The 27,582-nt window shown below is 36.7% G+C and overlaps 1 protein-coding gene across 1 annotated transcript in view; it reads left to right on the top strand.

The window, feature by feature from the left end:
* The first annotated feature begins 6,585 nt into the window (after nucleotides 1–6,585).
* The window catches only part of ZCCHC4 (zinc finger CCHC-type containing 4), a 68,503-nt gene continuing 47,506 nt past the window's right edge, over nucleotides 6,586–27,582 (top strand). Inside the window, exons 1-5 of the mRNA XM_044680570.1 lie at nucleotides 6,586–6,733; nucleotides 8,151–8,269; nucleotides 11,114–11,196; nucleotides 16,705–16,980; nucleotides 17,589–17,669. Coding sequence (XP_044536505.1) covers nucleotides 6,586–6,733; nucleotides 8,151–8,269; nucleotides 11,114–11,196; nucleotides 16,705–16,980; nucleotides 17,589–17,669 — 707 coding nt within the window. The remainder of the gene's footprint in view (nucleotides 6,734–8,150; nucleotides 8,270–11,113; nucleotides 11,197–16,704; nucleotides 16,981–17,588; nucleotides 17,670–27,582) is intronic.

Below are 27,582 nucleotides of genomic sequence, written 5' to 3'. Positions count from 1 at the left end.
TTTGACTTAGTTCTTTATACATTTTAGAAATTAAACCTTTATCAAAGATATTTGTCATAAATATTTTCCCAGTTTGTGATTTCCCTTCTAATCTTGGTTAGATTAGTTTTATTTGGACAAAAGCTTTTTAATTTAATATAATCAAAATTATTCTTTTTATATCTTATAATACTTTTTATCTCTTGTTTGGTCATAAGTTCTTGCCTTCTACAAAGATCTGTCAGGTAGACTATTCTATGTTCCCCTAATGTATTAGTTTTAAAAAAATGGAAACACAAAATTCATTTTTTAAAACTCTATTAATAGTCATAAGAACTCAAAAGAATTTTTAAGTTGTGATATTAAAATCTAATTATCAAGATTTAAAGGGAGGCTAGCTCTCAGGATTCTTGTGAGGATGAAATGAAATCATATCTGTAAAGCACTTAGAATAGTGCCTAGCACACAGTAGGCAGTCAATAAATACTTGTTCCCTTAAAAACAAAGAGTTCCTATTAAAAGGAGTACTTTCAAGATGATCTGCACATCAGATGCATAAAATCTTTTTCCTGTGATCATTTAAATCTGCTTCCCCATAGTTATAGGAAAAGCAACCCTTTAGCAAAAGAAGCAATTAATAGCTGTTGTCAGTTGTAACTGAGAAACATCTTTTCAGGATTATTTTTTCCATCCCATCAGTCTCAGAAATGATAATATCACAAATTTTGAAATGGACAATTTATAACTGAAGATAAAATTGTTAATTGCTGCAGTTATGATGTTATAGAGCTACTTTATTTTCCCATTTAAAAAATGTCCATATTAGTCATGTTGTAAAAGAAAATCTAGACCAAAAATATCACCCCCAAAATTAAGAAAATAAAAAAATAGCATGCATTGGATTCAGACTCTTATCAGTTCTTTACTTTCTTTTCTTTTTTTTTTTTTAAACTCTCACCTTCCATTCCAGAAGAGTGGTATGGGCTAAGCAATTGGGATTAAGGGATTTGTCCAGGGTCACACAGCTAGGAAGTGTCTGCGGTCAAATTTGAACCCAGTACCTTCTGTTTCTAGGCCAGGATCTCAGTCCACTGAACCACCTCACTGCTCCTGCATCAGTTCTTTCTTTGGAGGGGATAACATTTTTCATCACATCCTTTAGAATAACCTTAGCTCATTGTATTGCTAAGAGTAGCTAAGTTCTTCATAGTTGTATAATAGTTCTGTTACTGTATACATTTGTTCTCCTGATTCTACTCACTTCACTTTGCATCAGTTTATCTAAGTCTTTCCAGGTTTTTCTGAACTCACTCTGTTCATTGTTCCTTTATGACACTATAGTATTCCATTACAACCACATGCAGGAAAGTATTCTGTCATTCCCCAAGTGATGGACAACTCCTCAGTTTCCAATTCTTTGCCACTACAAAAAGAGCTTCTAAAAACATTTTGGTAGAGGTAGATACTTTCCCCTTACCTCTGATCTCTTTGAGATACAGACCCAGTAGTGGTATTGCTGGGTCAAAGGGTATGCAGAGTTCTATGGCCCTTTGAGTATGGTTCCATTTTGCCAAGTGGTTATATCAGTTCACAGTTTCACCAACAGTGTATTAGTGTCCCAATTGTGCCACATCCCCTCCAACATTTACCACTTTCCTTTACTGCCATATTGGTCAATCTGACAGGTATGAGATAGTATCTCTCAGAGTTGTTTTAATTTGCATTTTTCTAATCAATAGTGATTTGGAGCATTTTTAAAATATGACTTTGAATAGCTTTGATTTCATCCACTGAAAACTGCCTATTCATATCCTTCAACCATTTTTCAATTGGAGAAATTGTATTCTTATAAATTTGACACAGTTCTCTATATAGTTGAAAAATGAGGCTTTTGTGAGAGACATACTTGCTAAAATTTTCCCCCCCAAATTTGTTGTTTCCCTTCTAACATTGGTTGTATTGGTTTTATTTGTACAAACCCTTTAAATTTTAATGTAATTAAAATTACATATTTCATTTTTTATAATGTTCTTTATGCCTTGTTTGGTCATAAGTTCTTCCCTTATCCATAAATCTGACAGGTAAATTTTTCCATATTCCCATAATTTGTTTGTGGTGTTCTAGATCAAGTATCTTATCCTAGTGTATGGTGCGAGACGTTGGTTCATACCTAATCTCTGCCATACTGCTTTCTGGTTTTCCCAGCAGTTTTTTCAAATAGTGAGTTCTTTCCCCCAAAGCTTGGGTCTTTGGGATTATTGAACACAAAGTTATGCAATGGCTTTTGATTCCAGGTTTCACAGGTCAACCTCATCCAAGCAGGTGAAAGTGAAGTCAAAAAGGTCATACTAGAAAACTTGTGTTCAGTACCTTCCTGCATGAAGCACTCTGTTAAATGTCTCAGAAATAAAGTGATGTAGAATCAGTAACTGATATCTCCTTATGGCAAAATATCTAAAACCAACATGCTCTCAGGATTTCCCAGGGCCGGCTTTAGCAAACACTGCATAGCAATATTGAGTTAAAAGTTTAAAAATGGAAAATTCCAAAGGTCCTGCTTCTTCGGGTCCCCGATTTCTCTCTTTATCTTATCATGGCCATCATCATAATCACAGAATGATAGATTTTGAAAAGCTAAAAGAAACTTTAAAGATGATCTATTCAACTTCTCTTATTTCACAGAGGAGAAAACTGGGATTCAGAGTGCTGCAGTGAGACAAGCAAATCAGGGTGGCAGAAAGAATGCTGGGTTTGGAGTTAGAGAAACTATGCCCTGCTAGTCTACCTGTCCGACATTGGGCAATTCCCTTCACTACGTTGGGTTGCATTTTCTAATTTCCTCCCAGTTCTAAAGTCTTTGTTTTCCAAAGAGTCAAGCAACTATTTTTAAGAACTATACCGTATGCGTATACATAGGCTTATGTAATGTATTTGGAGATTTAATGAGTGTTCTTGAAAATAGAAAGGTATAAGTGTGTGTGGGGTGGGGGAAGTGGAAGAAGAGAAAGAGGGAAGCTGAAAGTTCTTTCTCTTTCCACTGTATGCACTGAAAAGTCCTCCTTGGTTGTGGCTACAACTATTATCAGTTGTCACATGCTGTCCCAATTGGCCTGAAGCCATTGTTCACAAAGGCCACTCCAATCCTAGTGGCTGTATAAGCGGTGGTTCAAGCCTAGACATTTGTTCTTATTAGTGTTTGAGTCAGACTTGGGGAGTGCTTGGGATCTTTTGTGCCAGTTCTACCCATTACACAGGATGGAGCATCGAGTAATCATTCTCTCTACCGGTGAGGAGAGTATTAATCTCTAAGCAATCCAATGAAAGTATGAGGAAATAGTTTCCTCACCCTACCCACCATACATAAAGGCAATATTTTCATCCCTTTCTTGAATTTTCCTCAGAGATTTTTTCCTCATTCTCCACCTAGAACATAGATAGAGAATAGAAAAAATCCTTGTGTATGGAGTCAGAGAAAGGGAAAGGGAGCCAAGAAGCATTTAAGTACCTCCTAAGTGCCAAGCAAAGTGCTAAGCACTTTACAATCATTATCTCATTTGTATTCCACCACTTGCTTTCCCATTGTTATTTACTCTGTTTAATTAAATGCTCTTGCTGTTGGATTAGCAGCTCAGTGGGGTCTATAAATAGAGAGAATTGCATGGATTGGGGCTTGGGCCATGATTTGTGAAATTTATTACCCCAAAGAGCCCAAAATGAATCTGAGAAAAATAAACAAGACTTTTCAGAGCTCGAGTTCTCAGAAACTTCAAAGGCCCAGTGTGATAATCATGTTAACTTGGATAAGTCTCCTCCATGGGACTGGCCTCTTCACTGTTAAAATTAGGGAGTTAGTCTAAATTATTGATTTACAAGCTTTTTGAATGTAAAGACAATTTTTTAAAGTAAAAAAAAAAATTCTTCACAGAGGACAAGTTAGGGAGTGTAGTGGATAGAGTGCTAGGCTTGGAGACAGGAAGACTTGATTTTAAATCCCACCTCAGTCATTTATTAGCTGTGTGACCCTGTGCAAGGAACTTAACATCTTTCTGCCTTAGATTCTTTAACTCTATAACAGTATAATAATAGCACTTATAATAAAATATATGTTATTGTGTAATATATATTATATATCCTATAACAGGATAATAATAGAACCTCCCAGAGTGATTGTGAGGATCAAAAAAAAAAAACAAAACCATAAAGTTCCTGGCACATAGTAGGCATTTGTTAAGTACATTAAAAAAATATTAGTATCCCTTGATAAAATACATGACAATAAGGTGTCAGTTGAGTAATTTTAAAAAAGAATTTGTATTTTTAAATTTTACTACAGCATCCAACTTTTTCTTTCTTTTTTGTCTCAGAACCAATACCAAGTATTGGTTCTAAGACAGACGAGGGGTAAGGGCTAGGTAATTGGGGTTAAGTGCCTTTTCTAGGGTCACGCAGCTAGGGAGTATCTGAGGTCAGACTTGAACCCAGGAATTCCCTCTCCAGGCTGGCTCTTTATCCACTCAGCCACCTTACTCCCTCCACATACATTTCTAAAATATAGATGACAGAGAGGAGGCAACTTTAGCATACCGATGCTATATTAAGCTGGCCTTGGAGGAAGGGAGACCCAGAGTTGAATTCTGTTTCCAACATATACTAGTTAATTGCATTGGCCGAGGAAATTTATTGGCGGGGCTCTCTAAGCCAATGAAATCAAAAGTCTGGTCCAAAAAGAATACATGAAAGTATGGGATATTACTCGGTCCACAAAAAGTATGTTCGTATATTTATTATACTGCGTCAAACACATGTTTGTTGGCACTAAATACTGAAATAGCAATGCTTGATACACATATGGATTCACACAGATCCCTCGTAATTGCCTTCTAGGTGCCTGAGGGTGCGGGAGGGGCTGGCTCCCCTCCCCCAGGGCATTTCTCGGGTGAACCGCCCCTGTGCCCAGCAGCCCAACGGGAGTGCTTCCTCTCTCTCCTGTCTAGGATAAGGTGGGGGACTAGACACTGAGACCCTCTTCTTGGCATCTGGCCCCTCAGGTCAGATTACCAACGGCGTAGGTGGTAGCAGAGACTTTCGGGATAGCAGCGGGAAGATGGCGGCTCCCAGTGGGTGGAGCTTCCAAGGGGCTGGGTTGGGCTGCCCAGAGAGCTCCTATCCCTGGAGCTCTGAAAGTTCCCAGAAAGAGAGGAAAGCTGATCTTCAGGGCCACGTGGTGGTGTTTGAATCTCTTGGCCCGTCATCCTCTTCCACATCCTTGGTGTCTGAATCCCATGATGGACCTGAAGCTTATGTACTGTGGGAATGAATTGAAGAAAGTAGAGAAGTTTAGGCTGGGGAAGTGAAAATTTGGTGTTTGAGGTTGGGAGACAGACACGTGATAAGTATTTTTTTAAATTTAAATTTATTTTTTTTTTCAACCTTTACCTTCCGTCTTGGAGTCAATATTGTGTATTGGCTCCAAGGCAGAAGAGTGGTAAGGGCTAGGCAATGGGGGTCAAGTGACTTGCCCAGAATCACACAGCTGGGAAGTGTCTGAGGCCAGATTTGAACCTCGGACCTCCGGTCTCTAGGCTGGCTCTCATTCCACTGAGCTACCCAGCTGCCCCCTCGTGATAAGTATTTGCATAGATGGAATAGATGAAGGATCAGATGTGTCCTCTTTGGCCCCTAGAAGGAAGAACCATAGATGGATGTTGCAGAGGGAGATTTTTGAAGGATATCAGGAAGAACTTTCTAACAATTAGAACGATCCAAAAGTGGAATTAACTATTTTGGGAGGTATTGGGTATTTCTTCACTAGAAATTCAATGGTTATAAATTTAGAGCTGAAAGGAACCTCAGTGGTCTTCCAGTCCAACTGCCTCATTGTAGAGATGAGGGAATTAAAGACCTGGGAAGTAGAAGTAAATTGCCTGAGGGATATAGGGAGTAAGCAGCACTAAGAGAATTTGAATCCAGGTCCTCCAACTCCATACTGGATGGCCACTGAGGAGTCTTCCACTTCCACCTCTGAGATACCATGATTTTTCTTTTAGTGTCTCAGAATACACAAAGTGTCAACACCTCAATTAACTAGTTAATTAGTTAGGATTTATATGCATTAAGATTTGCAAAACACTTTACAAATATTAATTTATTTGAACTTCACAACAACCCTGGTAAATAAGCAGTATTATTATCACCATTTTACAGATGAGGCAACCAAAGGTGAAATGACTTCCCCCGAGCAGAGGGTTAGAGTGCTGAATTTGAACTCAGGTGCCCGAATCCAGGTGTAATTTTCTCTCTAAGGGCCTCTAACATTTTTTACTGTAAAAAATAAGGCACCATACCCAGAAAAAGTAAACTGGTACAATATTATTTATCTCCTTCTAAAAGAGGGGCCAGGAGCCTCATTGTCTGCCCCATTTCAAGGATGCAAAGAGCCTCTGAGGCAGGACCCCTCTGAAGGCAGCGGGGCGGGGTGGGGTGAGTTGGGGTAGGGGTGGCGGGGGAGGGGGAGATACCTACGCAGGCGCAGGCGGTGACGCTCTAGCCCGTCGCAAGTGCCATATCGTCGTTGGTAGCTGAGGCTTTCGGGATAGTAGCGGGAAGATGGCGGCCCCCAGTAGTAAGGAGAAAGCAACCATGGCGGTGGAGGCGGCAGCCGCGGCTGCTGAGGGTCCCGGGCGGAGGCGGAGATCGGGAGTGGAGATGCTGGTTTCCCAGGACACCTCGGCTTCCCCTCCTCAGTGTCCCCATGGTGGGTCCCAGGAGCCGGATCTGTTTGGCTTGCGTAGCCCAGGCGGCGTAATGGGGGTCGGAGTTCAAAGTTGGGGAGAGGGTCAGGTTAGCTTTCATCATCAATTCTCCTCCTCTTTCCCTCTCTGTGGGGTCCCTCCGTTTAAGTATTAGGTCCTCAGTCCGAATTCTTAATTCATGCGCTACCAGGACAAGTCACTTCACTTTCGTGGACCTCAGTTTTCCCCATTTGTAAAATAATGGGGCTGACCTCTAATACACTCCCCTCCCCCACCCGCTTCCTATGGATCTTGTCTTGTGTACGCGCCTCTTCCAGATGTCTTTTAGCAGCCCTGTTTACAGTTGCCTTTGGACTACGGTCCCCAGAAGTGCCTCCAGGCTCAGCGTTTGATTTTGGCAGGGGTGTGGGTGATTTAGAGAGTCCCAGTCAGGTCCTATTGTGGCTTTTCAAGGAGTAGACTTTATGCTCTTTCATCGCCCAGTAAGCTTGATGGGTGAACTGGAGGGGTGGGGAGGTGGTAGGTGCTGATGTCCCTGTGCTATTTATCAGCCACCCCATAGATTCCTGTTTGATTTAGGGAACAGGAGAGAGCCGACCAGGGAGCAAGACAATGACAAATCTTCCATTTTGTGTCTTTTGGCTGCTTATAATAAGAATAACTTTTTTTTAATGGTGGTGTACATTATAGTATGCTAATGCTTCGCGCAGCATCCCTTAATGCCATCACTAGTATGCTCAGGGAGAGCCTTGATGTGTTGGACTTGGAAGTCAGGAAAAACCAAGGTTGGGATTGGGTTTACACCTGCCATTTAATAGCTGTGTGATCCTGGGTAAATCACCTAAACTTTGAATATCAGATTCTGGGCTGCAAAATATTGATAACTGTACAATCTGAAAGGATGTTTTGAGGGAAGTGTTTTGTAAACTTTAAAGTGCTTTACAAATGTGAGTTTTTCACTATTTTACAATAAAAAAGCTTCTTTTCACCACATTAAGCTTTTCAGACTGGCATTCATTTCTAAGTAGGTTCAGTTTTCAAAAGATGATGCATTTAAGTTATTCATGCCTAAAAATTGTTTCCTAGAAATGGAAATCTTGTTAAATTAATCAAAATGATAGATTTAGCATGACGAGTTCAAGTTAAAGGGATTGTAGAAATAACCTGTCTCCATTTTACTGGTGAGGAAACAGATCTGGGGAGGTTAAATATCTTGCCCAAAGTTACACAGCAAAACTAGGATTTCAACCCACAGTATTATATTCCAAATACTCTACTTTATTTGCTGCTTCTTAATGAAAAAAAACAAAAACCCAAAATGTTCACTAAAGTGAAAACTAGCAATCTAAGTGGAGTGCTAGATTTTTTTTTTCCTTATTCATGAACTGATTGATGATGCTGTTAATATTTCTTCTTTAGGTCCTACTCTTCTATTTGTAAAGGTGAGCCAAGGTAAAGAAGAGGCTCGAAGATTTTATGCTTGTTCAGCTTGTAGAGATAGGAAAGACTGTAATTTCTTTCAATGGGAAGATGAAAAGGTATGAGAGTCTTTGGCATTAATGGTTTTTTCATGTTCCCTGTTTTGGTAAGATTGTACATGTGGAGAGGAAGCCATGTGAGGGAATTTTGGTCTTGCAGTCATGAATACTTAGATTCAAGTCTGATTTCTGAAATATAGTAGATGTGGGATGTGGCAGACAACTTTTCTGAACCTTAGGCAACATAACTAGAATGTATATGACAAAGGTACTATATCAAATTCCACTTCCTAAACTGGAATTTCCCACAGTGGTGAAATCATAAATCCTTAATGTGTTGATATGTGATATGGTTGTATTGAGAATGCATCATTATAGCATATATTTTGATTATGGATGTCATAGAATATTAGCATTGCAAGAGACCTTAGAGATCATGTTTTTAAAGATGGGAAAACTTGTGACTGATAGGGAATTTGTTCTAAATAACATAGCTACTAAATAACAAAGCTAAGATTAGAACTCAGGTCTCTGACTCCCAGTCACGCAACATTTTTACTGCCCTATGCTTTAAGATAAGTCTGAGAGAAATTAAAGGATTTAGAGCTGGGAAGGACCTTTGAGGTGATGTACTCCAATCTCTTCATTTTATAGGTATAGAATCTGAAGCGGTGAGGGCCACGCTTTTGACTAATATCTACATCACAAATTTATTGGGAGTTTCAAATAAGAGAGTCTATATAAAGTATTTTGCAAATCTTAAAACGCTACATAGATGCCAGCTATTATTGATATTACTGGCTAAGGCCACAAAGCTGGTAAATAGAAGAGCCAGGATTCAAATCTAGATCTTTGATTCCACATCAAATATATCTTTTCCTCATTATACCACAAACATGGGACAATAACCTTTTATTTCTAGAGATTAGGGTTAGTGAATTTTTGTTATTGATAAAGATATTGATTACTAGTCACTGAAATAGTCTTGAAAATCTAGAACTCTTTTCATCTTTTAATGCTTGAGTAGATTTAAGATGACATAAATGTTTTTTAGATTTGAGATGACATAAATATATATGACTACATATGTATATAAGATAGCATATAATTAAAACATATAAAGTATGATATATAATAATACACATAATACAAAATAACAAAAGCTTTTAATTTAATATTCTCCAATATTTGACAACACGCAAATTCTATATTCTGTCACCAAAATTCTGGGAAATAGTTGAAAGACGAAACACTGAAGACATGCAAAACTAGGATTAAAAGGAAGGCTTTCATCAAAAGGATTCAGCCTTAATCAATCAAAAACTCTTTAAAAGTCTCTTTAAAAGAATATTTAGGGATGCAACAATATTTATGAGAGATAAGAAAAATCAGTGGTACAGCCAAACTGCATCTTTTCAACCTATCATTTTCTTGAATATAGAGAGTTTGCTGGAAGCCATCTTTTATGGTTTTATGTATTTTTATATATGGTTGTATATATTTATATACAAATTATATATTTGTGAGGTCCAGTGTAGTACTGACTCTCTATATTTTACTCTGTCACTCTCACCACAAGAACTCTTCCACTTATTTTATTATTTTTTTTTCCCCTAAATAACTTTCTGTCTTAGAATCAATACTGTGTATTGCTTCTAAGGCAGAAGAATGGTAAGGGCTAGGCAATGGGGATTATGTGACTTGCCCAGGGACATACAGCTAAGAATTGTCTGATTCTTACCAAATTTGACCAAATTTGAATCTAGGACCTCCCATCTCTAGGCCTAACTCAATCCACTGAGCCACCCAGCTGCCCTGTCTTCTATCCATTTTAACAACTATACATTTTCTGGATTCTTTGTCTTTTACACTACTTTTTTCACAAAAATCATTGTTGGAATTATGCCGCAGCTTATTTATACTCATGCATTTCCTGATTGCCCTTTTGGTAATCTATAATTTTTGTTTTTTTTCAAGATTATGTTATTCAGGGGGCAGCTGGGTAGCTCAGTGGATTGAGAGCCAGGCCTAGAGATGGGAGGTCCTAGGTTCAAATCTGGCCTCAGACACTTCCTAGCTTTGTGACCTCGGGCAAGTCACTTGACCCCCATTGCCTAGCCCTTGCCACTATTCTGCCATGGAGCCAATACACAATATTGACTCCAAGACGGAAGGTAAGGGTTTTAAAAAAAAAAAGATTATTTTATTCAAGTTACATTATTAAGGGGACATCACAGATGTTAAAAAGATGAGTTTTTGTGTTGGGGAGCAGCCTAGGATCATTAAAAGTACATTTTAAATTGCCCCAATGCCATCTAGCTGTTCTCTTTCAGTTCTGGGGCCAGTTTATTGTCTTTCTGCAGTGCCTGTCCTAATTATACGTGCTGATGCCAATATTAACTCAAAAGATTGGTTACTATTTATCCTGAAGAGCAGTTGAAGACTGGTCCTGACCAGAGCCAACAAAAAACTCTACCTTCAGTTTTGCTGAATATGTCTTGTGATTCATTTCCCATGATGTATTTCTGAATTGTGGATGATGAATTTTAGTTAAAGGAAGACTGAGATAGTGGAGAGAATGTTTATGGTATGGAAGACTACAGAAATTTTAACACTTTTAAGGAAGAGTTTTCAGCATTATTTTTTTAGGGCAAGGTCAATCCTGTTACTATTTTTTGCCAGTCAAAAAAGGATTCCTACATGAGTTAGTTTTAGTGCTTTCAAAGATTAAAAAGGCCTTGCTAAAAACTGTTAGGTTCATCTGGTTTCTTACATTTCTTTTTGAAATGAATAGGCAATGTATTTTAATTAATTGAGCTTTATGTTTTTTCATTTAAAAAATGCCTAGAGTTGTTTTAGAATATTTGAGAATTTCTATTTACATGATCTGTCCTCTTCTTTCAGTTGTCAGAAGCTAGACTTGCTGCCCGAGAAATTTACAACAGACGTTGCCAACCTCCCTTGTCTCACATGCAGTATGTAAAAAGGTGCTGATGTTGTATTGCTTTTTTTTTTTTTAAACCCTTACCTTCTGTCTTGGTTCCAAGGCAGAAGAGTGGTAAGGGCTAGGCAATGGGGGTTAAGTGACTTGCCCAGGGTCACACAGCTGGGAAGTGTCTGAGGGCAGATTTGAACCTAGGACCTCCCAACTCTAGGCCTGGCTCTCAATCCACTGAGCTACCCAGCTCTGCCTCCTGTTGTATTGCTTTTAATTATGATTTGAACTGTAATTTCTCCTCTTAATATTAAGTACTATTGTGGCTAAACCTTTAAATGATACTAAAATATCATCTCCTTTTTCTCCTTCCCCACAGATTAAGGAAGTAAAAGGAGAAACCATGAGCCTGTAAAATATTTTGCTTAGTAAATAAGAATGAATTAGTAGATTTTATTTGGGGCTAGGCAGGATAAGAATGTAAAGAAGTTAATGTTAAGTTTGGGATGGTTATAAAAATCTTGACAGTTTTATTATCTTTCCTCAGGGATAAAGGTCTCAGCCTACAGCTAGAGCTCTTACATTTCTCCTCCCAGAATGTGATTCTTTGGGGGGGGGGGGAGGGATTACAGGAGATTAGCAGAAATTTGCATTATTTGATATCCTCTTTTTCTATAAAGTACTCTGGTGAGATATTAAATTGTTGAAATAAAAGGAGGGGAAAGTAGAGAACTCCCAGAATGAGAGTGTTTATCTATTTATAATTTGGCAGTACTCTTCCTTGAGAATGGTTTTCAGCTTCTTAATGATTGCTAAAATCCATAGTCTTTTTTACTTAAAATACTTCTGTTGTCAGTTTTTTTTTTTTTTTTAACTAAACACCCAGGGTCCAAGGATCTAGCATTAAGTTTGGCTTTAGAGCGTCTCCCTTATGATACCTGTGTATAAAGTGAGACCTAGAAGCATTTAGTAACTTATCAGGATCCCATAGAAAGTCAGTAGAAGTGTCAAGATTCAAACTCCAGTCTTTTGATTCCAAGGCCTGACTCTTTTAGCTATTCCTTTTTTGTTACCTATTATGTGCTAAATAATGTTTCATTCTTTGACTTGAAGGATGATATCTGCAAAAACTCTATCAGCAAAGAAGGTACATAGATTATACAGTTGAGGGTAATATGTGATAAGTTCCATATGAATCACCAGTCATGTAGCAAAGATTTAAGTACCTAGTCTATGCTAGACATTTCACTAAGCACCAGAAAGAGGAGTGGGGCAGGGAATCAGAGAAAGTTTTAAGAATGAAGAACTATTTCTGCTAACTCTAAAGGATTTAAAAGTTTTTTGACACCATAATTTTGTTACTTTGGAATATGCTGATCTGGACATCTTATTACCAGAAGTTTGGCTGTCAAGTGATTGTTTTGATTTGAATAGTTCATAAAATTCTTGATTAAGGTATGGGGGAGTTGTGGTCTTCATAGATTAGAGAAGGGCCCATATCAATGAAAGGAATCATGACTCCTCTGAAGGATTGCAGGATTCAGATGTAGACTACATGATTCATGTTGAGTCAAGAGTTTGAAATAGTTTCTGTCTCTAAAAAATTGCAGTGTAAAATTTTAACTTTTCCTAAGGCTTAAGAAATTAAGTCTTCCTTTAGTGTGCCTTTAATTGTTTCCTTCCAGTAATTCTTTTTTTTCCCTGTATGTTACACAACTTTAATGCTTGTGGTTACTTATCAGTAGGATTATGATTTTGAATTGTAATTTAAAAAACACTTCTGTGCCTATTCATTTATTTGTTTGCTTGAAAAGAATAAAATCAAATTTCTTTTTAAAAATTCTATGAAGAAGAATGTTATCTAAATAAGATTGGTCTTTCTCCTTATTCTTAGTTTAACAAGGTTTTGTTATGCTTTGATTAAATAGTTTAGTAAAAGAATGATGGTGGCTAAAAAAAGTAAAACATTGTGTTTTCTAATTTGTGTTAAGGAGCTGACAAAATTGCCCACCTCTTTGGGTTCTACAAAACAAAGTTGCTCATCATTATTGGGATGAGCTTTTAGATGCATTAAGTTAAACAGATGTATTAATATTTTTGTGATTGAATATCAGCTTTTCCTTTTAGTTTTCAGATAGATTCTTGAAGGTGTGCCATTACTCCGTTACCAAAGATGTTGACACACTCTTATTATGACCTACAGAGTCCTAGTGAGAACATATTTGAATGCTAAAATCAGCATTAATTTATGTGCATCCAGATAGCTTTGTTTAGTTGATATTTCATTTGGTTGTTTTTTTTTCAGTGCTCATTTAAACTTGGATTTTCAAAGTCTGCTATTAGGGAAATACCATAAACATAATTTGTCTACTCTGGGAAAGGCAAATGGAACATCAAATGGAGATCAATAAAAATGACATTTCAAAATGCTAGCCTGCAATTTGTGAATCATGCTGAGCTGAGCAACAGAATGAATATTTTTTTTCCTTCCTAGGTATGTGTAGTAAATATGAATAAGGAAGGAAAGTGGAATAATCAACACCACTTCAAAATTGTCATGTTTTCCTAACCAAAAATTAAAAATCCTATATCTGATTATTTTAATTTAGTATTTTATGCAAATGATTATCTTATCTTGTATTGAAAGAAAGCATATAAAAAACTCAATTAACATTCCCCAAGAAAAAAATGATAAAACTAGTGCCAGTAGGAATAAAGTTTATTCCTTGAAGTTTATGCCAATAAGAGTAAATATTTCCTAAAAAAGGAAAATAAGATCCATTTGCTATAAACTTGGAATATTACAGTATACATTTTGGTAACAAATTTTATCAAAATAAAAACACTTTAATGTAGCTGATGATTTGAATACAATTCTGGATTTTTTTTTTTTTTTTTTTTAGCTATCTCATGATTTGGCAATGTGCCTTTGAAAGAAATGATCATTATATGTCCTTTACAGACTTTTAGTGTAAACATTAAAACTGAAGCTTTATAAAGACTTAATCAAATTTTTGCTTGGATAGAGATTTAGACAAAGCTTTTGGCCTTTTCATTGTTGTAGGGAAATACCAGTGAGGAAAGTTTTTCAGTCAGTACAAATAAGCAACTATTTTGCAACATATGGTCTTGGGGACACCACAGAGCCCAGTTCTTTGCCCAGGGTCACACAGCTGTAGGTATCAGAGGTGGGACTTGAACTTTGGTTTTCCTGTCATTGATTATCTCTCAATAAGAAATACCACACTACCTCCAGAGGAAACAGAAGGATATTATTTAAATAAATTCAAGCATTCATTCTGTCAGCTATTACTGAAGATCATACAACTGAATTGAGTTTGGATAATAAACTAATATTCTTTGAGAATTAGATAAATTTTTGGTTATTCAGATTTTCTCTCTAGATCCATATATTTGTTCAAACACAGTCAGATTACACAAGGACTGGAGTCAGTAAATATAATTCACAAATTGTATTTGGCCTAGTATAGTGATGGTGAACCTTTTAGGGACCAAGTGCCCAAACTGCACTCTCACACTGCATGTGAGCCTCCTGCCTTACCCTAGACAGGAGAGGGAGGAAGTGCTCCCATTAGGCTGCTGGACAGTGGGGCAGGTGATGAGAGAGTTCCTTAGGTGCATGGGAGAAGGGAGCAGTCCCCTCTGGCATGTGTGCCATAGCCCACCAACATGAGCCTAGTAGATCATTGACTCATGAATCAAGTTTACCCTCTTATTCTACAGATGAGGTTAATTCTATGTATATTGCCCAGAGTAGCACAGCTAAGTAAACATCTGAGGCAGGAGTCAAACCTAGGTCTTTCTGACTCCAAATCCAGTATTCTTTACTCTTTGCCTCTTCCTGTCTGGCCTAAATGAGGTCCTAGAATATCACATAGAGTGCTCTTACCTGTTGAACTTAAGGAAGATCATGGGAGTGCAATGTGGATTTGTCTGTGGCTAGAGAATGGGGCCCTGTGAGCACTTGCTCATATAAAGGCAACTTATTGTTCTAAGATTTCACCAGAAGCCACTTGAGGTGCTTACTTATTGAATAAAAGCATAAAATAATAAGTGAAATCTGCCTTTAATTACTCACTGGCCCTTTCCCCTACTGCTGCTTTGATTAAGAATGAATTACTGAAGTTTCTTTTGATATCTAGATAAGGTTGTACAGAGAACAATTACAGGAACAGAATCAATTGTGTTCCTGTCATGTCAACCACTAGTAGTGGGAAAGGGTATCAGATGTGCAGTCAGTACATCTGGGTTTGAATTCAGTTTCTTCAACTTCTTTTCTTTGTAATGTTATAAGGTGCTTTACTCCATTGAGTCTCAGGTGTTTCATCTGTAAAATGAGGGTGTTGAACTAGGAAACCTAAGCCTCAATTCTGAATTTATGATTTAAAAATTTTTGACATCATTGCTTCAGAGCACCTCTATCCATGCCCAAAGGTGGCTTGACATAATACTTGGAGCTGAAATTTGAATTGGTTATACTGATTTTTACCTTTAGTTCATTGCATACTCAGTGAAGTCTCAGTATTTGGATCCATTGAAGTCATAGGAATCTACCCAAACTTTAGGGATTCTTTGGAGGACCATTTGATGTGTCTGGATTTAGATATTATTATCTGCCTATGACCCTAACAGATTTGTTCTCTCCCTTTCTGTCCTCTCCCCACGTTGGTTAATGAGCCCCTGAATCTAGTGTTTGGCCCATAGTGAGTCCTTTATAATTGCTTCTTCCTTTTCTTCATAACTGTTGTGCTTTGACAAGCATAAAAACAATCTAATTTAAAAAAAAACAAAAAACATTGACAATGACTAGGTTTTCCCTCAGCCTTCTTCTACATAAAAGCAGTAAATTATAAGGAATGCTGATTTTGAAAGTGGCTGTAAGAATGTTGGAAACGTCTCATTTGGTCCCAATGAATCTCCTTAAAGAAAAAAAGTCATGTCAGCTCTTTCATGAGGTAGACTTTGAATGTAATCTTGGATTATGACTCATTTCTATCTTTTGGGAGGAAAGGTTGGAGCACATAATCACCCTTTAATTGGGTTTCATCAATACTGCTGAGAGTAGAATTCCTTTATAGCAAACATCTTTTCTTTAGAAGGTTATTTTTCTTGCTAAATATGCCATAAGAGCTTGAAGAATGACCTTAACTTTTCATTTTGTAATGACTAATACCCTGAGTGAAACTATTTTAACATTTAAAGCCAGAAATACATAGATTTGTCAATAGGTTTAAACATTATAGTTGTAATAGTGACCCAAGATGGAGTTATATATTAAATTCACATTTGAAATAGATATTGATCTTCATTCAGTGGCTAAATTGGAGCATCTTCATTCTTATGAAATTGCTGATTCTTTCTTACTTTATAGTTATTCAGCCAAATATAAATTATAGCCAATGTGTTTTTCTTGTCCATTTAAAAATGTAATTCTTTGGGGTTTCAAAAAGTACTTTTGAATATAAAGATCTTAATAGTTCAATGTCTTCCATAAAAAGTGACTTCAAATCTTTTTTCTGTCTTCTTGCATTGTGTGAAGGTATTGGAAGTTTATTGAATTGCCTTTATCTCAAAGGAAGTTTTGCCAAACATGTCAACAATTGCTATTGCCCGACGATTGGGGGAAGCATTTTGATCATCGGGTACTTTGTGATGTCTCCATTGCTCAGTTAAGGAGACCCAGTGAACTCTTACATCCATTGGAGAATAAGAAGACCAATGCTCAGTATTTGTTCACAAAGAGAAGTTGCCAATTCTTATTGGACCTAATTTGCACTCTTGGATTCAGAAAAGTGCTATGTGTTGGAACACCAAGGTATGTTAATTTTTAAAAGTTCTGTCATCCTTAGCAACAAACATTTATTGAGCACCTAATATGAACAAGTTATTACTACCAGCCACAGGGTATATGAGATATATAGTATAGTTCTTGACATCAAGGAGGTAGTAGCAGTGTCTATTATTCTTTTTGGGGGAGCACCTCTAGGCCAACAAAGTCATATATCATTGGAGATTTCATATATGCTAGCATATTCACTAAGGTAGCTATACTTGCCTAATGTAGATCAGGACATTAAGAGAAAGGAAAGAGATACTTAGCACTCATTTATTTATTTATTTTGCGTTCCTTGGAAAGGCTTATGTGCTGTGTCTTATTTATGAGATATTTTTTTTATCTCTGGTTGGCTTTTACAATTTCAGAGTTCTGTGTTTCAGAAAAGAAAAGGCCACTATCTTTTAAACATTAACAAAATGAATGAGTTGATTTTGAGAAAACTGCCCAAATCCCATTGCTTACTTCATTGAAAGTTTCGTGGAACCAAGCTTTCCAACATTGGAAAAAATTGATCATTGCAGCTTTTTTTTTTTGCTGTCTGTGGTGTTGGTAATTTCTTACTAAATTGCTTTCATTAATTGCTTCAGGCTGCATGAGCTGATCAGATTGAAAGCATCAGGCGACAAAGAGTCTGACGTTAAAAGCCTTCTGCTGGATATTGATTTTAGGTAGGTTTACAAGACATAATATTTGTGCTTTTTTTCCCCAACATATCCTAGTTTTTGCAATTTTCTTTATCTAGGTTTTTATTATCTCTTTTCCCCTCAAGCTGGGTCTCAAAAGCAGTAGTTGTTTATATGATAACATTTTGGCTATTGGACACAAGAACTTGATACCTAGTCTGTTACATTTTGTATCTTGGGAGACAAAGTCTATTTCTGTGCTTTGCCTAATCTACTTCCTGTGAAACATAGTTCTGTCTTGTTTTTTAAAGTTCTTTATATTTTGACTTCCAATTGAGTGAAATTTCTCATTTGTTTCATCCTGAAGTGAATGCTGAGCTCCTTTTTACTTAGGCAAGAATTTGTAGAATTTTGCTTCATCACCAGATCTTCAAGTTACATCAAAACATAAATTTTTTGGTCCATTTCATATGGAGAAGAGTTTATTTCCCTCCACTGGCTGCTTATTGGAGTGAAGATGAAGAGCAACTAGAGAATAATTGATTTGCTATAATTTCATTTGCTGGCTGTTGCAAACCTTTTTGTTTCTCCTCAAGTCTTCCGTGGCACTCCCTCTCCTCACCCTCCCAGATGAGTACTTCACTGTGTACTTCCCTGAAAATATTGAGCCCATTCTCTGAATGAAGATCCCATTAACCCTCTTCATATCATCAAGCATACACCATCCTTTACCATCTTCTTTTTTACTATTATCTCTAATGGAAAAGGTGGCCCATCTTCTCACCCAAGGCCAATTTCACTACAGGCATACTTGATCACATCTCCTCCTGTCTTCTGCAGCAGATTGTCCTGATTATTATTCCTGTTTTCTCTATTCTTCAGTCTCTTGTTCTCTCCTGACTTTTGCTTTGATGCTTATAGACATGCCCAGATGGTCCCATCTTTAAAAAAATCCTTGTTTGATCTGACCATTCCTACTAGCTCTCATTCCATCTTTTCTCTCCTTTTTGGTTGGAATCATTATGAATGCTGTCTATAGGGCAATGAGGTAGCTCAGTGGATAGAGCTGGGTCGAGATGGGAAGTCCTGGGTTTAAATCTGGCCTTAGATACTTCTAGCTGTGTGACCCTGGGCAAGCCACTTAACCCCAATAGCCTAGCCCTTAACGCTCTTCTGTCTTGGAACTGACAGTATTGATTCTAAGACAGAAGGTAAGGGCTGAAAGAAAGGAAGAAAGAGAGAGGAAAAAAAAGCTTTCCTTTCTGAGTCCTATGCAGTCTGCCTTTTGACCTCATTTTTTAACTGTGACTGCTCTCTCCACAATCACCAGTGACTCTTAATGGACAAATTAGTCAGCCTTTTTTCAATCCTGATCCTACTTGACTGCTTTATAGCATTTGGCACTGCTGAATTGCATTCTCCTAGATACTCTGTCCACTCTTAAGTTTTCATAAAGCTGGTTTCTCCTGATTCTCCTCCTATCTTTCTACCATGCCTCCTCCATTTCTTCTGCAGTATCTTCATGTCATGCCCACTAATCGTACATATCTCCCAAGGCTTTATGCCTCTTCTTCTACGCTCACTTGATAATCTCATCAACTTCCAAGGCTTCAACGTTGTCTCTTCCAGATAATTCCCAGATCAGTGCACTCATCTCTAATTTCTCTTCTGAGTCAGTCCTCCCATCTCCAGCTGCCTATGGATCATCTTGAATTGGATGTTCTCTAGGCATCTCAGATTTAACAAGTCCAGAACAGAACTTATTTTTACCTAAAGCTTTTTCCTCTTCCCCTTTTGTACTTTGGAGGGCACCAACCATCTTCCCAGTCATTCTCAGCTCCTCACTCTCTCATCTTGTATGTTTAATCTGTTGTCAGATTTTGTTTCCACCTTCCCATTATCTCTCGTATATATTTCTCTCCACTCATACAGTCATCCCTGGTGCATATTTTCATCACCTCTTCCCTGTACTAGTTCAATAGTTATCAGTCAGTCTTTCTGCTTCAAGTCTCTTTCTACTCTATTCCTTTTCCCACTCAGTTGGCAAAGTAATTTTCTTCACATGTAGTCCTGACTGTATTACCCTATTTTCAGCAAACTCTAGTGCTTCCCTATTACCTCCAGGCTAAAATATAAAGGCATTTGTTTGACATTAAAGCCATTAGCAACCTGACTCTTCCTAACTTTCCAGTTTTCTTGTTCTTGACTCCTCTGTGTACATGCTCTAGAATCTTCACAGGACACTCTGTCGCCCAAATTAATGCCTTTGTAATAACTATCCCTCTTACCTGGAATATCCTCCTTCCTGCGCTCTTCCTCTTAGGTTCTCTGCTTCCTTCAAGACTTACTTCAAACACCACTTTTTGCAGAAGGACTCTCTCAGTCCCCCCCCCCCCATGCTTCCAGTGCCTTTATTCTAGGATTACCTTCCACCTATGCTTGCATGTATTTTGTGTGTATGTAAATAGTTATTTATATGCTATTTACTGCAAGTCCCAATCACACTCCCCCATCACTATAATGCAAGTTCCTTAAGGTTAGGGGATGTTTTTGTTATTCTTTATATGCTTAGCACTTAGCACAGTGCCTATAAACATTTAATAAATGTTCTCCCCACTTTCCCTTCCCATTTTCTAAGGAATTGACATTCAGGAGAGAGGCAAGGCTTAGTTATATAGATCTTGGAATCTTTTGCATTGAGATCATATTTGAATATATTGGATATAGGAAATTCTGACATTACAAAATGCAATCCTTACCTTTAAGGACTTTATATTTGAATAGATGAAGAAACATTAAAGAATGCTGAAAAGTGTAGTATGGGAGGAGGGATAGCTGCATGTGGGCAAGGAGATGAAGGAGCCTGGAGAAGGAGTAGAACCAGGAATCAAAAGAGCATTGCATGTAGTCCTCACAAACAAGGATTCACCAATCAAATGATAGGACTATAGGGAAGTGTGGAAAGCTAGAGGAGGGAAGGGGAAGTTTGTAATAGCTTTCTATGGGGAATCAGTTAGGGATTATAATGACTGTTCTTGGGATGCACTTCTTTTTCCCTTCTACCCCAGAGAATCCCTACCTTCCTTCAAATTCAGTTCAAATACCACTTTCTTTATGCCAATACTAAGCTTCCCAGGTGCTAATGTCTTCCATTTCAAGATCCCTTGTATCTACTTGATATATATTTATTTTTTGAAACCCTTACTTTCTGACTTAGTAACAACTCTAAGGCAGAAGGGCAAGGGCTAAGCAAGTGGAGTTCAGTGACTTGCCCAGGTCACACAACTAGGAAGAGTCTGAGGCCAGACTTGAACCTAGGTCTTCCTGACTCTAGACCTGGCCCTCTATCCACTGTACCACCGAGATGCCCCCTTACTTAGTATATATCTCAAATTTATTTATCTGTGTATATGATGTTTCTCTTTAATAAAATGTGTGCTTCATTATTGCAAGGAATCATTCATTTTATCTTTGTATCTCCAGCACCTAGCACACTGCATTAATAAATGCTTTTATTATAAACTGTTAGAAAGCAAGCACTTTTTACAGATGAGGAAAAAGAGACAGAGGATTTAAATGATCTGCACAAGGGAACATAGGTATTTAGCGATGGAGTTGGGATTTGATGCGAGGTCTTTAAACTTCATATCCAATATTTTTTGTATCCTGCCATTTTGCCTCCCTCTGTAAAAGAAGTACAACATTCAGAGTCTGATTCTTGCTGTGACATATTGGGAAAATGCTAACTCTCTGCTCTGAGCCTTTGTTTCCTTATCTTTAAAGATGAACCTTTAGGAGTTTTCTAGTTCTAAATCCATGATCTTTAGCTTTAGTAAGGGAAAGAGTCAGAATTAAACTTCCTTGTTTTAGTATTTTGGCTTTTGCATTTCTGTAGTGTTACAGGTGATGGTAAGCAGAGGCATAGACAATATTATTCAACAAATGTCTGATGAGAAAATTAAATGTTTATCTTTGGAAAGAGAGTGAAAGATAACAGATCCACGTGGATTACTACCCTGGTTCTCACATAATGTGTAAACAACTAGAGAAAGGCTTCCATTATGAATGGATTCTTCCTAGAAGAATGTGAAGAAGAGCCACCCAGGCTGTGATTGTGTAGATGGGTTGCAAGCTTCCTTGTTGGAGGGTGTATCTACTTCAGTGAGATCATGGCTCAGTTGAGGACCAATGATATACTCTTTTGGTTTTGTATTTAAATTTAAATTGATTAGTGATTCTGATTATTTTTTTGTTTATTTTTTTAGTTTTTCCATGGTTACATGATTCTTATTGTCTCCCTCCTCCCTCCCAGAGTTGACAAGCAATTTCACTGGGTTATATTATACATGTATATATACATGTATCATCACTCAGATACTATTTCCATATTATTCATTTTTGTAATAGAGTAATCTGATTCTTTCTTAATGTTCTCAACAACTATAGTACTTTTCAGTTTTGTCTGTGGTGTGGAATAGGTTGCAGAATTCTAGGAAGAAATCAGGATGGAATTCTAATGCCGTATGAGCTTAAACAGTGTCAGACAGTTTATTCAAGTTCAAAGAGCTTTAAATTTTCCCATTGTTCTTAGATTTAAATTTTTATCCAGAAGAACAGCATTTGATTTTTACATTCTGTTGTAGATAACCTTGTGCTCTTTGAGAATATGATCTAAACTTGGTTCTGTTTGAAGTCATAGAGAAAATGTTATTTATTAGTTGAGAAATATTCCCCAAGAAATTTTTTAATAAATGCTTCTTTTAAAAGGAGTTGGGGGAGAGATATGGTCAGATTGTTATAAATATACATTCATGTATTAAGAACAAATAGAATAAATAGCCCATATGTTGAAATTGTTTGAGCAACCTGGATTCAAGGGTCAGCTGGGCTAAACTCAAAGAGACCAATCACCAAGTTGGCAACAAGGATATGAATTTTTTGACCACAGCAACTCTAAAGTCCATTTATGAGGTTTTGTGATTAGCATTGATAGAGTGCCCACACTCACAAAATCACAGATTCTTGGAATATTGATATACCTTGGTTGTGTGACATTGAGCAATTCTTTTGCTTCTACTTCAAGACATTGGTTTTTGTGCCTTTGTAGAAAGCCAAACTAAGGGTTGTTTAGACTGATTATAGTTTCATTTTGGCTATATGGACGTGGCATAAGGATTCTTTTTTGGGAAAAGGAGAGTTAATATTTGCTACAGAATAGATTCCTGCAAGTTTTAATTATAAATTTAGCCTGGAAGATATGAGACTGCATTTGGCAGCCTATCATCTGAATATAGTTATTTTTAAAAAATGAATCTCTTAGGTTGATCTCATGAACTAATTTCATTCAGTTCTTGATTACATTTCCTGTGTATAGTACATGTTTCACATTTGGTAACTGACTCTTATTTAAGGAGAATGAATGGCCAAATTAAATGAATGTCCTTTTGAGTAGCTTTCTAGTGCATTCATCCCTGATTGGTTTTGTTTGCCTTATTCAGTGTAGAGAATAATTCTTTGTGGCCAATTTCATTTTAAGAGGGTATTGTTGAGTGATTTTTCATAATTTAAAATATGAATAATTATGCCCACTTGTTCCTAACTTGATGAAAGCTTGGAACTGAAATCTTGGCTCCTTCTCTTGACTGTGCTCCACTGCTGCAATATATTGTGCAGGTGCCCTCTGATACTAGTTTTATTTAGTTCTTAATTTAAAAAAAGATCAAATGGATGCTATTATAGGAAGATATTACTATTTTTAGGAAACTGAAAAAAAAACCCAAAGTGTTATAGAAAAGAGTTGTGTTTTTTTCTAGACTTTGAAATAAGAAAAAGTTATCAACTATAGGATAGCCTCCTTTATTTATGACTTTCTTGTTACCTATTTTATTTGCATATTTTCTACTGAAAATAATAAGTTGAAATTTAGTTAAATCACTATACTGAAATAGTAATCAGTAGTGGCATTATGTTTATTTCTTCATGTCCACTTAGCATATTTTAAATATTTTCCTCTTTCCTTGGTCTTGTGTTCATTTCATCAGTGTAAAAACTTTTATAGAATCAATAGGTTAACATTGTATTCAAGAATATTAAGGAATATTGATTGTACAGAGAATGGTAACTAGCTTTTTTTTGTATTGTCATTTTATTTTTTTCTGAGTTTAATTTTTAAAAAATTTTATTTTGAATATTTTCCCATAGTTGCATATTTCATGTTCTTTCCCTCTCCCCGAAGCCCTTCTAACCCCCCTTAGCTGATGCACAATTCCACTGGGCTTTACGTGTATCATTGATCAAGACCTAATTCCATATTATTGATAGTTGGACTAGAATTATCATTTAGTGTCTACATCCCCAATAATATCTCCAACAGCCCATGTGTTCAAGCAATTGTTTTTCTTCTGTGTTTCTCCTCCCACAGTTTTTCCTCTGAATGTGGCTAGTTTTCTTTCTTATAAGTCTCTCAGCCTTGCTATATTGCTGCTAGTAGAGAAGTCTGTTATGGGTAATGCTCTTTTGCATCTCCACTGACTATAAAATGAGAGGAAGTGGGTTTAAACCAAAGAAGGAAGGATATTGTTTAAACAAGATAACAAGATGAAAAACTTTGTAATGATAATGTTAAAGCAGGTCTAGGAAAGATTAAAGTATCTAGTGTGAGATCCAGTCACCAATAGCAACAGGGGAACTCAGAAGTTCATGCGGCATGATATCAACAATCAAGTAAATAAGCACTTTTTTTTTTTTTAAACCCTTACCTTCTGTCTTGGGCTCCAAGGCAGAAGAGTGGTAAGGGTAGGCAATGGGGGTCAAGTGACTTGCCCAGGGTCACACAGCTGGGAAGTGTCTGAGGCCAGATTTGAACCTAGGACCTCCCGTCTCTAGGCCTGGCTCTCAATCCACTGAGCTACCCAGCTGCCCAACTACTTAGAATTTTAAAAAATTTCTTAAGTACTTCAATGATGTTATAATCTCATCCTTGTAGTACTGTTTCTAGTGGTGCATATCATCACCCATCTATACCTTTTCATCCTATATACTTCTTTCTAAATTCTCCCATAAAGAGGGATATCCTCCCTCCCTATAGAGGTTTTCCCTGGGATATTGAAGATCTTCCTTTTGAGATCTTTCAAGATTTCTTAACATTTCATGAGGAACAATATCAGATTTGAGTTGTCCATCAGTGTTGCTACATGACTAACTCATCTTTTCTAGTCATGTGTAAAATCATTCTCATAAATATCATATAGCAATGAAAACATATATATATACATATATATATATGTATGTATGACTCATTCATTGCTGATGTCCTCTTGGCAATTTTTTTTGAGAATATCATCCCAATCATTTGGAACTTTCTTTTCAAGATATCCTGAAAAAAATTGTTTCTTTCTGGCCTTTTTTTTTTCTTTTAAATAAGTTGCCCTTCCTTGCTGCATCTTTTTAATTGCCATTTCTACTTCCTTCTGTAGCATATCAGGGATTGAGACATTGGAGACAAACATTATGGTTCATCTGTCATTGAGGATGAAATTGTTCCCCAAATCCAGGAAGATCTGTTTTGTTTTACATCTATTTGTGGTTCTTTTCAATTTATTCTATGAATACTCTGGAGTGTTATAACAGTTGGATATTATGCCAACTTTCCTTAACTTCATTTTCTCCTTCATTGCTTTTAACTATTATGTGAGACAATATTGTTAGTAATTTTCTACTTTTGAATAGTTTACAAATGAGCCTGTATTCTAAGCTAGTGTTAAACTTGGCTACCAAGTGTTTCTCTTTGGCAAGGTGATTAAATGTTTATTGCCCGAGTCAGTTCTTGGGCCTTGTTGATCCCCTTGTGTTAGTGACTATTTTATATTAGTTAAATTTCTATAATAAATGATGATTATCAGAGTTGATGTCATTTTTCTTCTTTCATTTACCATTTTTCAGTCAATAGCTTATTTGAATAGTTTTGGCTGAAGCTCTTATAATTGTATGTAGTATTTTTGTATTGTCTTTATCCTAATTTGGTATTGATTTTGCCCTTAGTTCTAAGTATTTTGTGATCTGACTACACACATAGAACTGATTCAGAAATGATTCTACTTTGTAACCATTTGTTTCCTATCTGTTGAATTATTTAGTTTCTATTTTTAAAAATAATGTTTGGTGCTTTTTAAAAATCAGGCATCTTCTTCCTTTTCTTTAGAGAACTGTTCATGATTTGCAACTGTGAGACTCTTGAATAGTCTACAAGCTTTTGACCTTTATTTCTGAACAAATTTTTAGCTATCTTCCCTGTGCCCACCTTTACATCGATGTGAGCACATCTCACAGTTTTTGTTGACTTGGCTTAGAGATTCTTGTCAAATTCTTAAGAGAATTTTTTCATCTTTTGCAATGGATGATAGTATGTAAGCTGCAATTATTTTCATGAAAGTCTTTTGTCTCATGTCTACTATGTATACCTCAATGTGAGACAGCCAGGCGTCTCATGGAATGATGATGCCTTTTGATGGTTGGGAAACTGATTTCTCTGTTTCTTCAAGGAGAAACTGTGAGCTGTGTTTTTGTTTAGATGTAGCTTCTTTATATCTTCTGCCTTTATTTGTAGAGAGAATATCAATATTAAAATGATTCCTTCAGGAGTATATCACCTTTGGTTGTTGGACAGAGGTATCACACTTCAATACCAAGAATTCAATGAATATTTGTAAATATTTCTTTGGACCCCCTTTCTCTTTGCTGCTTCTCTTTCATCATCCCTGACAGTGGAAGTTGGCAAGGGGAAAGGAAGAACTCTTAAATCTTGAGAGACATTTATCACATAGGAGCTAACCCATTAGTGGTGTGTTTCTCTGTTCTTAATTTGGTTAGCTCTTGGAAATCAGACACAGTCCGCCTTTATATATGAAGGATTTCTAGCTTGCTAGAGTTTGGGCTTTAGTGGAATAAACTTTGAGGACCCATGGTCATCTTTACACCACTGTGAGGCTTTGTAATAAGACTTTTGTGAGCTTAACAAAATTAAGTCATTAAAATTTTAAAGTTCATGGTAAGTATAAATAGTTATTAGAGGAGGTAATTTGATTAAAAAAATCAATCAACAAGTTTTTGTCAAATTTTTACTCTATGTGCCTATACTTGTGCCATATGTTGGAAATACAGGGAATAAAGGTTTAAAAATGAACTGTCTCTGTTCTTGAGGAGCTGACATTCTTTCTGAGAGACAACGTGTATATGTGTAAGTATAGACAGAATAAAATACAAGGTAGTTAGTGAGGACACTAGAGATCAGGAAATTTATTGGTAGAAGGTGGTGCCAAAGAATTTCATAAAGATACAAGAGGTTCTTAAAGGTGAAGGTTAAGGTTTTCAGACATAGGGGATTAGCAATACAAATGCTTAGCAATAGGAGATTGGTGCAAGAAACAAATAAAAAGGGAAGTTTGACTGGATTGTAGAGGCAAGTCAAGAATCACTTAGTATGCTTCTTGCCTATTACATGCCAGGGATTTTCTATATGGGAAACAAAAGGAAGGAGATTGACTTATGTGCCTGGAAAGGCAGATTGAGGTTAAGTTGTGAAGAGTTTTACAGAGGAATCTAGAATCATATAGGGAGCCATTGGAGTCAGTTGAGTTTTTAAGAAAAATCTCTTTAACAGTCAAGGATAGATTAGGGCAGGGAAAGACTTGAGGCTATGGGGTTTTAAAAAATATTTTAAAAACATTCAGTGGAAGTAAATGCCTTGAATGTTCCATTAGCAATTTCTTGATTGTTTCCAGGGAAAACAGTCAACACATTCAGCTTTAGGTTACTGAATAAAGTAAATGAGTTATCCTTCAGCACTTCAATATAGCCAATTAAAATGATTTCATCAATATGGATAACCCTTCAATTAGTGCAGTGATGGGCAGACTACAGCCTGTGGGCCAGATGTGGCCCCCTGAAATGTTCTATCACC

The sequence above is a fragment of the Gracilinanus agilis genome, chromosome 6 (assembly GCF_016433145.1).
Source record: "Gracilinanus agilis isolate LMUSP501 chromosome 6, AgileGrace, whole genome shotgun sequence".
In the NCBI taxonomy this organism is placed as follows: Eukaryota; Metazoa; Chordata; class Mammalia; order Didelphimorphia; family Didelphidae; genus Gracilinanus; species Gracilinanus agilis.
Note: the sequence above shows the minus strand (reverse complement) of the source record. Positions and strands in the feature narration are given on the sequence as shown.